Source organism: Trypanosoma cruzi, genomic scaffold (assembly GCF_000209065.1).
Source record: "Trypanosoma cruzi strain CL Brener 1047053517077 genomic scaffold, whole genome shotgun sequence".
NCBI classification, from domain to species: Eukaryota; Euglenozoa; class Kinetoplastea; order Trypanosomatida; family Trypanosomatidae; genus Trypanosoma; species Trypanosoma cruzi.
Window position 1 is genome coordinate 110,612 of NW_001849452.1, and position 16,327 is coordinate 126,938.

Consider the following 16,327-nt stretch of genomic DNA (forward strand, 5'->3'; position numbering starts at 1 on the left):
ATCTGGAGCACTGCTATGGGGCCTGGGTTCTGCTCAATGTCTCCGCTTAGCAGTAGCTTTTGTCGTCGCGCGTCACATACGGCACGCAAACGGTATGTATAGCGCTGATGAGCGCCGATGGAATTCAGCAGCGGATAGAAATACCGCTCCGCGGGCAGCCATGTAAATGGCTCCATCTGGTGCCCTTCCGACCCGTTTGTGCGGCGCCTCCTGCCTCTCCGCGGGCAGCGGATGGGCAGCAGGCGCTTAGCTTCCTCTCTAGCAAAGAGTACTAGACCCTGGCACCGCGTTGAGGTGGCCGGCTGAGCCAGGGGCCAACATTCATCACAAATGGAATTGTTCTCTTGCTGTTGTCGTATGATGTCGCAATAACGAGTAAGTAGCGCAAGAGCCGTCCGCACAAAAGTGGCGATTATGCCGTCGCAAACGGGCCGTCGTGCAGTCTGGGGCAGTCCCAAACAGTCGCAGTCCATATTCCCAGCGACGAGGGCATTCCCGCAGTGGATTAAGCGGAGTCTCCCGTGGTCCGTCGGGGATCAGCAGCCCGTGGCGTCTGTGACGCGGCGGTGGCGGAAGTGCCTGGTCCATCTCGAGCGCCCGCGTTTGTGCTTCCTGCGTGTGTTTCTTGCCGGCATGCTTGGATCTTCGGTGGCAACCTGCGCGCGAGGCGCCTGTTAAAAAGACGGTGGAGCCATCGCGGCATCCGCATGTGAGGCTCTCTCAAACCATTGGAACGCCAGGCTGAGCACGTCGGGCTTGTGCCCTCATATTGTGGACGGAAGAGTGCGCTCTGCCGCAGGTTGGGCAGGAGGACGTCAACCCGCCGCTCGCTTGCCGGCAAGGAGTCGCGACGCTCACGTCGGGAAGAAGCTCCGGGAGAGGCGGGCCATTCTCCTCAGTGTGAGAGAGCGGCACCACTGACACAGAGGGCCGCTTGTGATCCGCAGGGCGTGCGCAGGCCTGTCGAAGAGAGGGCAGGTGTCGCATCGCGCCTGCGCGCGGTGCCGCCACTCGGGGCGCGATTTCCGGGCCAACACCAGGAATAGAGCCCTCGCCACACCGAGAAACGCCTGTCACGCGGTGTGCGCGCCTTCCTTTTCCTCCTGGGCATCCTTCAAGTTCCGTCGCCTGACTGCAGTGAGGAAGCCCACGTGCCAGGCATTGACGCAGTCCTGCGGAAGAGATCGTGGCATGACGGCATCAGCGTCCGCTGTCACGCTGCGTGGGATCCCGCAGTGTCATGGGGAAAATGTGGAGAAAACTGCGCGACCTCGATCCACCTGTGAAAGCAGCACGGTACAAATAGCCTCGGTGAATTCGTCGTGCACCGCCAGCGGGCCAAGGCATAGCGCCTCCATCGCCGAGAGGGTATCTGCGGCAGCAGGAGCTCGTGTGGGCGATGGGGACAATGCTGCTGCCAGCGGCTGCGCGGTGAGGCCCCACAGGGAGCTCGGCTGTCCGGGGAATCGAGTGGCAGCGCGGCGGATCCAGACACAAGATCCCAGAGAGGCTCGGGCCGCTTCAACGGTCAATCGTCTGACACCGTCCAGGGCGTCCCTGGCGTGCCGTGGCTGGAAGACGCCAAACCCGTTGCGGCTCACAGCGCCCCAGACAACAATGCGGTGCTCAGCATGAGGAGCGTGGATGCGGTGCGGGGAGATCTCCATGTGGCGGCGGACGCGTCGCAGTCCGTTGAGGACGGCATCTCCCGGCAGAGAAATGGTCGTCGCTGCCTTCCAATGTATTGACGACGGCATGGCTTCCAAGCAGATTGCGCCACGCACGTCTTCCATATACCGGAGACGCGTGAGGTGTTCGTGCTGTGTGGGTGCGCGGAACCCAATGATCCTCCGCAGCGGTGCTGGACTGGCGGCCAGGTGGACAGAAGCATCCTTCGATGATGCGCGTGGGCCGAGCGATGCTGTGCAGCTGTCGCCGTGCCGCCCTCCCAGGCTGTGGAGGTGAGTGAGAGCTGGACACGGTGCGACTGCCTCGCCGCTGTGGTGCAACGCACTGTGGACGCATCCAACCAGACAGGATCGCATGGTGCGCTGGGACGCACCAGCCTCTGCGCCCAGCCGCGGCTGATGGCGGCGTGGACGATCTACTTTGGTGTCTGTGTAATGAATTTTCCCGTTCTTTACATTGTGTTACGGGCCGATGGTGCTTTGGCGTTTTTTGATTTGGTAGGAGACTTGCGTTTCCTAAGAAGCCGTTGCAAGTGTTCAGCGTCGTTGTGAATAACAGATGTGCACCTGTCCCCGTGAAGGCAACAACAACGACCGCGGACGACAGCAGGAGGCACTGCGGCTTTATTTGGAAGAGTGTTTGAATTGTGGTTGTTGGGTCTTTTGTGGGGAAGGTGGGAGGCTGAGTGCATTAGGACTGAATTCATTTGTGTGGCTGCGCTCCGTTGACTTGCGGCCAGTCGCGGCACTCTTTTGGGGTTTGGCTGCCCGTCTCTTTTGTTTAATTCCCACCGCAGCACGTGGGTAACACTGATCCGAGGAACATTTGTTTGACCGCGTGTGAGCTGCTGCCGTGCGTGGTGAATGGAATATGTGATTGTGTGGGGAGTTGCATTGGAGTGACGAACACTTCTGTTTGGCGTGTCGCGGTGTGTCGGAATGGTGTTCGGATGACATGTGGAGGGTGTTGTTTGTAACTTGTGTGTCTTCTCTGGTGGAGCCGACATGTGTGCGGGATTGTGGCATTGCTGGCTGACAGCTCCGCGGCACTTTTCAGCATTCTTGGATGTGCTGAGGAATGACGGCTGGCGACCAGCGTGTTGGTGCTGCTGGTGGGAATAAGTGCATCGGGAATAGGCCGTTTTCTCTTTTCCGTGCTGGAGCCGATGGACTGGCACGAGGGCACCGGCTGCAGGCTGCCTGCCAGCACGTGTGAGCAGCGGATCCATGCAAACACCGACGCTCATCGCAAGAGCGTGTGCGATCACGGTGGCCTTTGTGGCGTGCTTTTATGGACGTCAGCCCACCGAAGAATGTGTAAAGCAAACGGCTGACTGCACGCGAGGAGAATAAGTGCGTGCACTGTGCCGTGTTTCAGCGTTGATGGCAGAGCGACAGGAGGCCCGTGCTGGCAACTGAGATCTTTGCGTCGCAAGGGATGTCGGTGTTGATTTTGGATCGTCGAGGGTGAAGTGATTTTGCTCTGCCCGTGTGTTTGGCCACTCCGGCAGAGGGCGGAGACAAAAGGGAGGGATGCAGGCGCTGCGTGTGTGTGTGTGCAGGTGCCATGCAACAACGTCACAACAAACATGCTGCGACTCGGTGACCCTCACATCGTTGTGGTCCTCACTCACAGCCCAGGCACGGCCCACACCGATGCACTTAGTGGACGGAGTGAGGCATCTTTCGAGGCGCTGCAGGGAGCAGGATGTGTTGACGCAGCCACGACGTGCATGGAGTGTCACGATGGCACAGTCAGCAATGGCTGGTGGAATATTTACTTCTCGGAGGCAACATAGAGAGAGAGGGCTGCTGGCGTCGTTGCTGCCTCTTGTGGCCTCTCATGCCGATTATTGTCTGTCCGCTGTTCATGTTGGTGTGCCTCCACTAGTGACGTCGTCTGCAGGCATTTCGCAGCACCAGTGAGACACGCATCACGACGCATGCTTTGGCTGTGGGTGTGGTGTCGTGAGTACAGTCGACATTATTCTGCCTGACTCCTTTTCACTGCCTTGCGACAAATAGATGCGTCTCCGCCCGAGTCATTCACTGCAGCTCCGTGTGTTGTACTGCCAGCACAAGACTCTCTTGTTGTCTGACGCCTGGCTGACAGTCCAACACCACTGCGTTGGGACATGCAAGGATGTGAACTGCCGCTCACGGTGTTGGGCACCGCTGTTTGGATGCAGCGGCCACACGAGCGGATGTATTGTGGCACAATCAAATGCATGAAATACGCGGAGTCACAGCGGCTGCAGTAATATCAACGGTGTGGCACCACGGAGTATGTGAGGGGGTGATGCATGATGAATCACAGTGGGCGGCATGCGAGGGAAGCGCACCGCGACAGAGCGTCATCCCGCCCTCATCCTGCAGGGGAATGTACACCCACAAAATATATGGACGAGACACCACCAAACACACATGCCCTTCCATGCAGCAATAAATAGGAGCGAAGGTGCGTTCTGGTGCGTGGGAGTCCACTCATATATTTTATTCCCACCGCAATAAACGGTGAGGAATCAGGTGCCACAGCAACGAAAGGAAAAACAAATATCTATTGCAGCACTTTACCGGTGAAAGGCAGGAACAACACACACCGAATTGTTGGCTGCACCAACACAAGAAACATTCACAGGAGGGAAAAACATATAATTGTGCACCCTGCAGGAATCCCCAACACACGACCCAGGCATGAAGGTTTGCCCTCCGCAAAAACAAGAACATATGCAGACATCTGCCAACATTCAAACAGAAACACAAATAAACGGTTGCTTGCATTATTCCATTCCCTGCGCTTGTTTTTTTGCGTGTGCTGCTGCGATAGTGGCTACGTTTGTATGAAGTGGTGTGCGCTGGATATGAACGAAGGCCAAAGGCAACCGAACTTTTTTTGTGATGAATATTGGCTGCACTTCCCGTGGACCAACAATCCACGTGGTGTGCGGGGATCTCTTTAATTGTTCCTTTGCTTTTGTGTTGTTGTGTGCGCTGCACCTCCTCTTGTGTGTGTGCGTATTCTCCGTGAGGAGTGCCGACACGACGGACCGCTCCCGCCGTGTGTGCATGCGGTGGAGCCTTGTGTTCCGCTCCTGTTTGCTTCTCCCTCTTCCATCTGTGTGTTGGTGTTGCGGCAGGGCTGTGTGTGTGTGTGCCTGTCGCCGTGGGTTTGAGTGTGTGTCGTGCGTGGTGTGCGGCGTACGGTGCATGCCTGGCTGCTGCCCTCTCCTCGTGTAGTGTGCCCTCTGTGTGTGTCTGCTGCACCTCTCGTCTCCCCTGTTGCTCTCCATGTCCCTCACTGTGCATATCAGCTCCACACCACTGAACGACCACACTCACGATGATGACGTGCCGTCTGCTGTGCGCCCTGTTGGTGCTCGCCCTGTGCTGCTGCACGTCCGTGACAACTTTGGATGTCACGGGAAAAGGTGGTCCCAGTCCACCGCTCACGCAACCACAGGGGCAGGGTCCGGCGATCAATTGTTCAATTTCAAATACCTATACAAACCTGGAACCGGGCACTCCCGCAGCGCAACATCAAACAGTTAAGGCCGACAAGGGGGACGCAGTAGGTGGGCCTTCCGCTGCGCAAGATGAAAGTGAGGGGAGGTCGTCAGGCGTAAAAAAAGAGAATACTGGTGTTCAAGCCGCAGGTGGTGATGCTCTTTTTGGAAAGAAGGGTGACGGCGAAGAAACTCCAGGAAGAAATGAATTTGGGGGTTCTCAAGAAGAAAATAAAAACAAAGTCGAAGAAGTAAACGAATCACAAGAAATACAAGATATGCGACGGAAAGAAAATCAACGGGTCCAAGCAACGCAACAAGTACAACAGCAACAAAATCCGCAACTACCATCCGTTGAAAGCTATGGTGGCTCTCCTGGTGGTGTTAATGAATCTTTGGGGTCTTTTTCTCCTGGCGGTGCTTCCTCATCCCGCAGTGGTGGCGAAAAAGGACACACAGGCAGTACTTCAACCACTACAGTTGAGAAAATCTCAAAAGAAGATACGGTGCCAGAAGAAATACAAAGCGAAAACGCCCAGCCACACAACGCAAAGGCAGCTGATGCACTCAAAAAGGGACCGCAACACTACAGTTCTGTTCCAACAACAAGGGCTCAAAATGACAACGACGTCGCCACGTCGACTGCCGACGATTTACTTTCTTGGGGAAAGCAAATAACGATAAAAGGAGATTTAGAAGCTTCTCAAACAGAAGAATTATCAACTGATCCAAATAAAAAATTAAAAGAAGGTGGAAATTCTCCACCGGAATCATCACAATCAGCAGCGCCAGAAACCACAACTCAGCAAGAAGTATTAACTTCAGTAAAAGAGCTGACGGTGAGCAAGAGCACGAGTGCATCCGCGAATTTACCTGATGCGCCCAAAGGAAGTAACGGAGTTCCTGCATCCACAGCCAATAAAATACAGAGTACATCAACTCGCAGTCAAGAAGCAGCATCTACTCTGTCTTCAAATGGAATTTCTTCAATTCAGGAGGAAACATCCACTGGAAACAATACTACTGAGAATGTTCAACTACCCGACACCGCAGAAACTGAAAAAAGCCAAATTAGAGATACGGCGAAGGATGGCAACAGTGACTGCAGCCTCGCGGCTCCTCCAGCGGGAGAGTCAGACGCTGCCACAACCACAACCCCGAACAATCATGATGCGCGTAGCCTCAACAACAATGGCAACAATACATTCACAGAAGAAGTGGATCAGAAGGAAGCAGCAATAAAACCCAAAAGCGCACCAGACGGCACTGACACCGCAGCAGCCAACAGTGAAGCATCCACAGCAGCCATAACCATCTCCACTAACACAACAAACAAAACAACCACCGTCGACAGTGACGGCAGCACCGCGGTCTCCCACACCACCTCCCCTCTTTTGCTTCTTCTTGTTGTTGCGTGTGCGGCTGCTGCTGCGGTGGTGGCCGCGTGAGAGCCGTGCGCCGCCCGCACACACACTCGTCCTTCTCTCTCTCTGTGTGTGTCCCCTTGCATGGACTCTCGCCCTCACCTCACCCCACGAGGCACACACAATAATGTGCCCATTGTATATATGCATGCACACCCATGCAGGCCCGTTGGTGCTCTCTTTTGCACGACACGCACCGCTGCCGTCCTGCCTGGCTGCATGGGCGGAGCACCGTAACTGTTTCTGTTTTGTTTCCATTGCATTGAGTGGGCGACCTCTCTCTCTCTCCCTCTGTGTGTGTGTTTTGCTTTACGGGAGTAATGAGAGTGTGTGTGCGCTGGTCGTCCCACGCTTCGGCTTTTTGTTTTGTTTTCCTTTTTGATTTTGTGGTTGAGTGCACCCATTCCGCGGCTGCGTGTGTGTGTGATGATATGAGTAATTTGCGTGTGTGCTATCTGCCTCTCTCTGCCGTTGCTTTCTTCAGACTCTCTTGTGGCGCACAGCTGCTCCGCAAGTATAGGCGCTGCCAAACACACAAGCACATGCACACACATGCCGTGTCGCTTACGCTGTAGAGCGGTGTGAACGCTGAGGACTCACGTACGTACAAGATTTTTCTTTGGCCTTGTGAGGAGGGATGACGGAACACCGCAATTTGTTTTGTTTCCGTGCTAAGGGCATGATTTTCTTGTTCTGCAGCAGTTGGTTGACGTGTTGTGTTGTTAAGGGTGTCTGGGACGACTGCGCATGGATTCGTGCCCTGCAGCTGCACGGTTAGACGTGTTCCTCTCGCCGTTCATACAGCGACGAAGGATTCTCCGGCCGTGCGGGGCGATGTGCGGTGGAGGGTGCGAGGAGAGAAAACAGTAAAACGACTGGCGGCAGCGTGTGTGGGCGTTGCTCTGTGTGCGCTGACGCGTGACGAATAATGACGCACTCTCTGTCACCCACCGTGGCTTTTACTTCTGGTGGTAACAGTCTCTGTGTGCTCCCGGTGCACTGTTCTTCCATCTCCCGTTCCGTGTGTCTGTGTGCGTGAGTTGTTGTTGTTGGGAGTGGCTGCGGCGGGGATGATGATGCCACTCACTGTGGATGGGCGGCGGTGTTCACTGTTTCACTTCTTTTTCTTAACTTTTCTCTCTTACCCACACACTAGGAAAGCAAGCAAGCAAGCGCTACTCGCTACTGTGAAATTCGAAGGCACTGAAAGGACCAACAACACACACACACATATTTATATGCTCTCACGTGTTGCTGCAGTCAAGGCACCCCGCACACACAACCGTTGCCGCGTGACCGGATCCAGCGGAAGGAGGAGGGAAGGAAGAGAGAGTGAGCCGCGGAGGCCCAACATGTCCCGGCGTGTGTTTGCTTCCGCGGTGCTGCTCCTCCTCGTCTTTATGATGTGCTGCGGCAGTGAAGCTGTGATCGCTGATGAGGAGTCAAGGCCAGGAAGGGGATCGGAAACGGAGAAATATTTTGATTGGAGAGATACAAAAGATGGGGAAACAGTGAGTTCGCTTCGTGTTCCCAGTCTTGTTGAGATGAATGGCGAAGTATTTGCCGTTGCCGAGGCGCAGTTGAAGGAAGAAAGCGGCTTTACTGGGATTGCCTCGGAGCTTCTGACGTTAACTGGTCAGGAATCAAAAGAGTTGGTTACATCTCAAGTGAAGACACAAGTACTGGTGGAATGTCCATCCGACAAAAAGAATTGTGTCTCCCATTCAGAAGCTTCGGCTGGTTCTCAGAGTGAGAAGAAAGTACTTGTGAGCCGACCAACAACAGTCGTGCAGGGAAGTGATATTTACATGTTTGCTGGAAGCTACAGTTTTGAAGTTACTGATAAGGCCTCTTCTGAGGCTCAATGGGGACTTTTGCTGGCGAGGGGCAACGTCAATAATGATGCGAGCAGAGGCAACCGAATTTATTGGAGCGAAGCTTACGTTATCCCGTGGATCCATTTTGAAAAACAACACGAGTCATTGACAGGGCTGATTGGCGGCGGTGGATCGGGTGTTCGGATGAAGGACGGTACGCTTGTGTTGCCAGTGGAAGGGACGAAGAAGGAGAAAAAGAAGGGAGACACAGAAGAGGAAGGAAAGACCGTTTCGCTGATCCTATACTCGAAGGATGCTGCGGGTGGAAATCTGTCGAAGGGGACGTCTGCCGATGGTTGCAGTGATCCCTCCGTTGTGGAATGGAAGGACGGAAAACTCATGATGATGACTGCGTGTGATGACGGCCGCCGCAGGGTGTACGAGTCCGCTGACAAGGGGGATTCGTGGACGGAGGCACTCGGGACACTCTCGCGCGTGTGGAGCAGCAAACACAAGGTTGAAAAAGTGAAATTCGCTAGAAGCGGGTTCATCACAGCGAGGATTGAGAACAGGGACGTGATGCTCGTCACTCTGCCGGTGTACGCCAAAAAAGAAGAAAAGGAAAAGGAAAATGTGGAAAAGGGTGAACTCCATCTTTGGCTGACGGACAATACGCACATTGCTGATATCGGGCCGGCATCTGTGGAAGGAGACGATGTTGCCGCCAGCGCCCTGTTGTACAAAAGCGGAGATAATAATGAGTTGATTGCACTGTACGAGAAGAAGAAGGGCGGTGGGGATACATCACTCGGTATGGTCTCTGTGCGTCTGACTGAGAAGCTGCAGCGGGTGAATGATGTGCTGACGACCTGGAAGAAAGTGGACGAACGTGTCTCCCAGCTGTGCGCCACTTTACTTGCTCAGAAGGGTTTCTCAGCTGGCACTGCCTGCGGCGCTGGTAAGATCACGGATGGGCTGGTTGGCTTTTTGTCCGGTAACTTCTCTGATAACACATGGAGGGACGAATACCTCGGGGTGAACGCCACAGTAAAGAACGGTGCAGCAAAGGCAGCAAAGACTTCCGATGGTGTGACCTTCCATGGAGCGTGGGCGGAGTGGCCTGTTGGCAAGCAAGGGGAGAATCAGCTGTACCACTTTGCGAACTACAACTTTACTCTTGTGGCGACGGTGTCCATCGACAAGGTGCCGGAGGAGGGAGATACCCCCATTCCATTGATTGGTGTGAAGCTGAATGATGGAAAGACTGTATTCCTGGGACTGTCGTACAACAACAAAGAGAAGAAATGGATGCTGCAGTGCGGTGGCGGAACGAAGCCAGAGGAGCTCAGCAGCCCTGGGGAACCGGGGACAAAACGCCACGTGGCCATTGTGCTACAGAACGGCAACCAGGGCACCGCGTACGTCGATGGTCAGCGTGTGGGGAATGAGCAATGTGCATTTGGAAATTCGGAATCGCAAGAGATCTCACACTTCTACATTGGAGGCAATGCAGAGAACAAAAAAAGCCGTGGAGTCGTTCCTGTGACGGTGACGAACGTCCTGCTGTACAACCGCCCGTTGGATGAAGCAGTGATTACTGCGCTTAACACGGAAAGCGTTACTATTCCAAAGCTGGATCATGCAAAACCAGAGCCGAGGGGTACTCCGTCCACTCCTGCCGGGCAACAGCCGTCGGAATTGGGGCATTTGGTGGGAAGCAGTAAAGTTGCGAGTGGTGGTGTGGAGGGGGCCGATTCACAGATCAGGGAAGTAAATGCCACGGCACTCAGCAGCAACCTCGTAAATGTGTCGCAAGAAAATAACAACGATGCCAGCAGTATGCGTGGGAGCGGACTGCTGCCATCGCTGCTTCTTCTGTTGGGACTGTGGGGGCTTGCGGCTCAGTGAGGCGTGACTGGCTGCCGCGTGGGACACCTGCGACCTTCCCAGCACGGAATTACTTCCAAGAACTAACTTTTTCCTTACGATAATTTTTTTTTTTCTTTTTTTTTTCTTTTTTTGAAAATGTTTGCTTTGCTTCTGAGCGTTTCTTTGTTTTTGTTTTTAATTTTTTTCTTTTTTTTTCTTTTTTTTACTTTTTTTTCATTTCTTTTATTTTTCACTCCCTCGTCCCTCTTTTTTGCTTTTGGGGGGCAATCACGATGGACGTTTTTTTTTCTTTTCTACTCTTCCCTCTTTAATTGTTTGTTGCTGCGCTCTTCCCGTGAGGGGTGCCGTGTGTTTCCCGCCCAACTGCTCCACTCGCACACCCACCGACACGCCCACGACGACGGCCCTGTGCGCCTCGCCTGCTGCACGCATGAGGCGGGGCCGCGACGAACGGCGCGCTGAGGGAGCCGTGACGTGTGGGCATGCGACGAGGGCCTGTGGGGCGGAGCACACATTTCTTCCCTCTTGTTTTGTTTTCTTTGCGGCCAGGGCTGGCAGACACCAGCAGCGCCACACACACAGCCACACCCTGCCGCCGTGTTTTTTTTATTTTTGCTTGTTCTCTTTTATTTTGTTTTTTTTTGTTTATTTCACGCGCTGGCAGTTCCGTCAGCATTTCTTTCCCTCCTAATGATTTTTTTCTTTTGCTGCGCTCACTCTTCCGATGGAGTGACGCGACTCCCGTCATGTCTGCGTGCTTCTCTCAGTCCCCACACACACGAGTGACTGTGCTCTGCGGGCCGCACTCGCACGCCGATGAAAGGACTGAGGGGAGCAGCAACACGCAGATGACCCCATGAAATATAAACGATGTGCGGACACACGGAGGTCGGGCGGCTGAAAGACATTTAAATATCTAATTTTTAATTTTCTTTTTTGGGCAAAATATACAGACAGTTTGGTGTGGCCACACGGCAAGCAGTTGTTTAAATGTTATTTGTGTGGAACGGTAATGGACGATTTCTTTTTATTTGTAATTATTTTGTGTGATGGGGTTTATATAAGACGAGGGGGAAGTTTTTTTTTTGGATGAATTTTGTGTGAATTGCCACTGCTTGGGCTGCACTGCAGTCATGAGTTTGAGCGGTCTTCTTCTTGTTGCTTCCGCTATGCGTCTTCGCTGTACATTTTTGTGCGTCCCTCCACATACTCTGCTCCCTTTTCTACTTCTTTGCTCTGTTTTTCTGCAGGCACACACAACAACAACACACAAGATGCACATTGCGGTGGATTTGGATGCTTCTTTTGCAGTGCATGCTGGCAGCTGCGTGTGGCTGTTGTCTTCTTCCGTGGCCATGAGGAGGGAGGAGAGGGAGTGCGCAGTCCGAGTCTCTTTTCCTGCGGGTGTGATGCACCGCGTGTGACTGCGTTGAGTTGGGCTCCGTGTCCCATTGAGGGTGGGATGGCTGGAATTTTTGTTGCCGCGTCATGGATGGATGAGGGTCCACTGTCGCGTGTGGCTGGTGTGGTGGGTGCTCGCTCCGTGTGCGTTACGACTGCTGGGAGTCCTGGAGATTTCTCTGGTGATGCGGATGCGGTGGATGTGTCGTGTGCTCCGAGTGACGGCAGCCTGAGCTATCGCGTGAGTGGGTGTGTGGAAGAAGTGTTCTGCTGCCAGTGCCGAGGCTGAGTGTGAGAATTATACTTTCAGTGGCTTTGGTGTGCGCATGCGTGGCAGGAATGGTGAGCTGGGTGCTGTGTGCCATGTGGCCAGTGCTGTGCACACATGTGGCAACTGTGCTGCCAGCTGTGCAACGAAGGAGGAAGGGGCCACCGCTGCCTTCACGATGAATTTGACGACGCATAAATGCGCCGGCCCTTATGAATTGTGGCGGCGTCAATTCCCCCCGATGGAGCCATCCATCTACCTGCACGGAGCAGCGATGCTGACCAGACGGGCATCTGTCAGTCGACTCCACCCCGTGAAGGGAAGGATGACACGAAATCTGGTGGGACAACTGCACCGCAATTTAATGCTGAGCCGTCACGTCAGAACGAGGATTGACGACAGTCTGCGGCGGCTGACGCACCCAACACCGTCGATCCGAGTCCCGCATCCAACACGGCGACCAACACGTCCGAGACGAGGCCTGAGTTTGCCAGCAATCCGAACGAAATGATGGTCCCGAATGCATCCAAGAAGAGGCCTTCCTTTGCCAAAGGCCCGAGAATATTAGTGGCGTCGAATGCATCCGGGATCATGTCTGTCACTTATGGCGGCAGGGAACACGTTGCTGCGGATAACACGGACGAGGTGAATGAGCACGACGCCACCGGACACAAACCTCTCGTTTTAGAAAATGGCGTTGCAGGCAGTGGATTTGTTGCTGAGGGTGATGCGGACGGATTGACTCAACGCAATGCCTCTGGACACGAAAACCCCAATTACGAGAATTCACCGTGCAGTAATCCGGAAACGGTGTGGGTCCCGACGACTGCTTTGCCCTGCGCAACGACGCGAAATTGACACTGCGAGAGTTAACTGTTGACGGCACTGTGCGTGTGTGTGTGTGTTGGGAGTGGCTGCTTCTTTTGGGATTGTGTGGATTTGCGACTCAGCACGGAGGACATGTGCCGCGTTTCCTGCGTGTTTTCTTTCATTATTTACATTTTATTGTTGTTTTCGTTGTTCTCCTGGAATAATGAGCGTCCTTTATTATTTCATGGTCGGTTGCTACACACCGTCATGAGTGACATGTTTCCCCCTCTTTTTGTTTGTTGCCCACACGCGATGCCGGCCTCATTGCTGTGCGTCCCACGGACTGCACGAAAGGAGGAACGGAGAGACAGGCCGGATGCCGCATGAAATGTGAGGGATGTTGTGTGGGCTCATGGAACGATACGTTTTTTAAAGTTTTATTTCTTGGTGCGGGCAATATATGTATGCACAACCACACGATCCTCTTCTGTGCTGCATGGCACATGAAATAAAAGTATTGTCCGATTGATTTTTTTTGTTTTAATTTTACGGGAGTTTTGCCTGACTCTCAACTCTTTTGTTTTTCTTTTTTTGCTGCTGTGTTTTTTTTCTTGCTTGTTTAACTTCTGGTCTGAGGGACGGTGTGCGAGTCCTGCAGTTGTAATGATTCCGTCTGTCTTTTTTGGTGTGCGCTTCTTCTGGCTGCTGCCATTTATTACCATGCGGTGGCTGTCCGTGGTGTAGCTGCTGTCTCTCTCTTTGCTTTCTCATGCTCCTGCGGATCGAATCCAAGTTATTCAACAGCGATAGTTTCGATGATGCGCCGTGTGTTCTGTGTCGTGTTGGCGCTTACACTGCTGTGCTGCTGCTTGTGCGTGTTTGCCGCGGAGGAGGAAGTGGAGGAGGAGGTGCTGCCGGTGGATGCGGTGTGTGCGGGTGACGGTGAAAACGTTGGGCGCTGGCAACTCCGTGGGAGGCCACTGTGGTACAACTGCACGGCTGAAGCTAGCGGTTTGGGAAAGATGATTTGCGGCATGGGCGCTGGAAACTGTGCCCCGGAGGATGTTAAAAAACGTGTTGAAGGGAATGCGAAGGATGGCGTCTTCGAGATCAAATTCCATACGCCCACTCCAGGCCGGGTGAAGAGTTGGTGGGAGAGTAACGTGGAGCCGAAGCCGGCCACCGCTGCAAGTGGTCCGGCCAAACCTGCGGAAGAAAGACCTCCGGTGGATCGAGAGGAGGAGGCTCCTCGTGACACCACCACAATAAGTTCAGGATCTTCTCCCGCTGGCGTTGGGGGTTCCGCTGGTGCCCTTTCTTTGCCACCTACAACTCCGCGTGACGCTGGTGCTAACGCTGCTGCTGGCGCTGCGGGCAAGACGGATCCTTCTCCTCCTGCGACTTTGCAAGCGCAGAATCCCGCTCCCTCTGGTGAACTTCAAGGCGCTGCACATTCTGCTTCTGCTGCATCCAAATCCCCACCAGATCCGGAGCCCACAGAGAGCGGGGAACACTCCTCCCATGACCCTCCAGCGGGACGACAGGAAGAGACTGTTGATGCGCCACCGACTCGGTTGTCCCAGACCGGCGAGGACGGTGGCGCAGCGGAAGGCGCCGAAGAGGACACCGCCAACACCACCGACGCCGCCACCAGCGAAGGCAATGCTACGGCGGCAGGCATGCCGGCTCCCCTTTCCTCTGCGCCCACAACGAAGGCGTTGGAGAACAGTGCGGGAAATGACGCCTGCTTCCACGACCCCCGTCTGCATACCCGGCTGCTGCTTGTTTTGGCTGCGCTCACGTACGGGACACTGGGCTGAAGAATTGAATGCGTGCTATAATTGCCAGCACTCAATCACAGGAATCCGTGCGTTTCTTTTTGTTTTTACGTAATAAATAATAGAAAATAATGAACATTTGTTTTGCTTCATTTGCTTCAGCTGTGCTGCTGTGTGCTTCATTTTGCTGCTCCCTATACCCGTCACGTTGAAGGAATCCCAGACACACTCATATGCACGACACGTCCAGTACTGTTTGCGTGGACGCATGTCTGAGGATGGGTGCATGCACACTGGATCCATTTGTTGCGGCTTCTTTTTTTTCGTGTTCTTATATTTTTAATTTCCTTCTTCTTGCTTGCTGTTCTTTTTTCTTTTAGCTTGCCGCGGGACGTTGTGTGTGTTCTTTAATGATTTAAATTTCTTAATTTTTTCTTTTGTTTTTTTCTTTCATCCCTCTTTTTTGCTTTTGGGGGCAATCACGATGGACGTTTTTTTTTTCTACTCTTCCCTCTTTAATTGTTTGTTGCCGCGCTCTTCCTGCGAGGGGTGCCGTGTGTTTGCCACCCAACTGCTCCACTCGCACACCCACCGACACGCTCATGACGACGGCCCTGTGCGCCTCGCCTGCTGCACGCATGAGGAGGGGCCGCGACGAACGGCGCGCTGAGGGAGCCGTGACGTGTGGGCATGCGACGAGGGCCTGTGGGGCGGAGCACACATTTCTTCCCTCTTGTTTGTTTTCTTTGCGGCCAGGGCTGGCAGACACCCGCAGCGCCACACACACAGCCACACCCTGCCGCCGTGTTTTTCTTTTGTCTTGTTTTGTTTTCTTTTTTTTTTGTGGATGGATGTGTGCCGCCACCGTGCGTGATTGTTGATGTTGGGGCCGTGCCGCATGTATCGCTGCCATCCAGCTGTGCCTCTCGCTGTGCTGATGTGCCTCCCTGTGCTCCTCCTCTTCTCTTCTGCTCCTCCATCACACACAGAGATAAGTGATTGCACAGTGCTCTGCAGGAATGCTCTTGGCGACGGCGGGACGTTGGCTTGCATCCCGTGCCGAGATGGCGAGGCCACTGCGTGTGTGCCTGCGGTGGGAATCACGGTGCCATTGGATGGATGTGTGTGGGACACCTTTTGCATTGTGCTGGAGGCCGGCTGACGCGGCTGCACGATGCCCGCCATGCGTGAAGGTGTTGCCTGCTCTTGGGGTCATTCTTCTCTCCTCGTTGTTTTTGCTTTGCCGTGTGCGTGCGTTGCTCGGTGTGTGCTGACGCGTGACGGACGGTGCCACGATGGCCTCCTCTGGCGATGACAGTCGCTGTGCTCCTGGCACACATCCACACACAATTCCCTGTGTCTCTCTGCGGGAGCTGGATGAGTTGAAGATCGATTACAGCCACACGGACACCCGCACAGTTGCTGCGCCGTACTTCTTCCAGCACTGCGATGCCGCCGGCTGCACGACGTTGTGGTGCCACAAGTACAACAAGTACAACAAGATGCAGTGCATGACGGCCAACCTGATCCGTGTGTGGTTGCAGCGCATGGAGCACGTGGGCCAGTACGCGTTGGGCGCTGCACTCATGTTTGTGGAGCAGAGGCGGCACGACATTGTGGCGCTGTGTGTGTTGGGCGGCCGGGCATGCCGGCGATTTTGAGGGCCGTGGTGGACACGGAGCTGTTTGACTGAGAGGAGGTGGAATTTGCAGCGCAGCGTGAGTGCATGACGGACTGCCTGTGCTGGA

General features: G+C 54.2%; 4 protein-coding genes and 1 pseudogene across 4 annotated transcripts, besides 10 other annotated features; all 5 read left to right on the top strand.

Moving 5' to 3' along the window:
* Nucleotides 1-313: part of a mobile genetic element that runs on past the window's edge.
* Nucleotides 1-618: part of a sequence feature (heterozygous, Esmeraldo-like haplotype) that runs on past the window's edge.
* Nucleotides 619-883: a sequence feature (areas merged during assembly that could not be assigned to a particular haplotype. This can correspond to areas where the two haplotypes were merged or to regions with more than two copies in the genome that were merged during assembly.).
* Nucleotides 884-5,091: a sequence feature (areas not merged during assembly with more than two copies in the genome that could not be assigned to a particular haplotype).
* Tc00.1047053511233.130 (mucin-associated surface protein (MASP), putative) lies at nucleotides 5,029-6,639 on the top strand (the record flags this gene model as incomplete). The annotated part of the gene is made up of 1 exon (XM_810728.1): nucleotides 5,029-6,639. One exon carries the CDS (start codon nucleotides 5,029-5,031, stop codon nucleotides 6,637-6,639), a length of 1,611 nt encoding a protein of 536 aa, XP_815821.1.
* Nucleotides 5,092-5,426: a sequence feature (haploid, non-Esmeraldo-like haplotype).
* Nucleotides 5,427-6,418: a sequence feature (heterozygous, non-Esmeraldo-like haplotype).
* Nucleotides 6,419-16,327: a sequence feature (areas not merged during assembly with more than two copies in the genome that could not be assigned to a particular haplotype).
* On the top strand, nucleotides 7,686-10,340 carry Tc00.1047053511233.140 (trans-sialidase, putative; the record flags this gene model as incomplete). Its single annotated transcript, XM_810729.1, has 1 exon — nucleotides 7,686-10,340. One exon carries the CDS (start codon nucleotides 7,686-7,688, stop codon nucleotides 10,338-10,340), a length of 2,655 nt encoding a protein of 884 aa, XP_815822.1.
* Nucleotides 10,424-10,552: a sequence feature (T-rich).
* Nucleotides 10,921-10,969: a sequence feature (T-rich).
* On the top strand, nucleotides 12,499-12,849 carry Tc00.1047053511233.150 (uncharacterized protein; the record flags this gene model as incomplete). Its single annotated transcript, XM_810730.1, has 1 exon — nucleotides 12,499-12,849. The coding sequence occupies one exon, from the start codon at nucleotides 12,499-12,501 to the stop codon at nucleotides 12,847-12,849; it is 351 nt and encodes a 116-aa protein (XP_815823.1).
* Nucleotides 13,617-14,621, top strand: Tc00.1047053511233.160 (uncharacterized protein; the record flags this gene model as incomplete). Its single annotated transcript, XM_810731.1, has 1 exon — nucleotides 13,617-14,621. The coding sequence occupies one exon, from the start codon at nucleotides 13,617-13,619 to the stop codon at nucleotides 14,619-14,621; it is 1,005 nt and encodes a 334-aa protein (XP_815824.1).
* Nucleotides 15,388-15,421: a microsatellite.
* Tc00.1047053511233.170 lies at nucleotides 15,875-16,327 on the top strand (annotated as a pseudogene).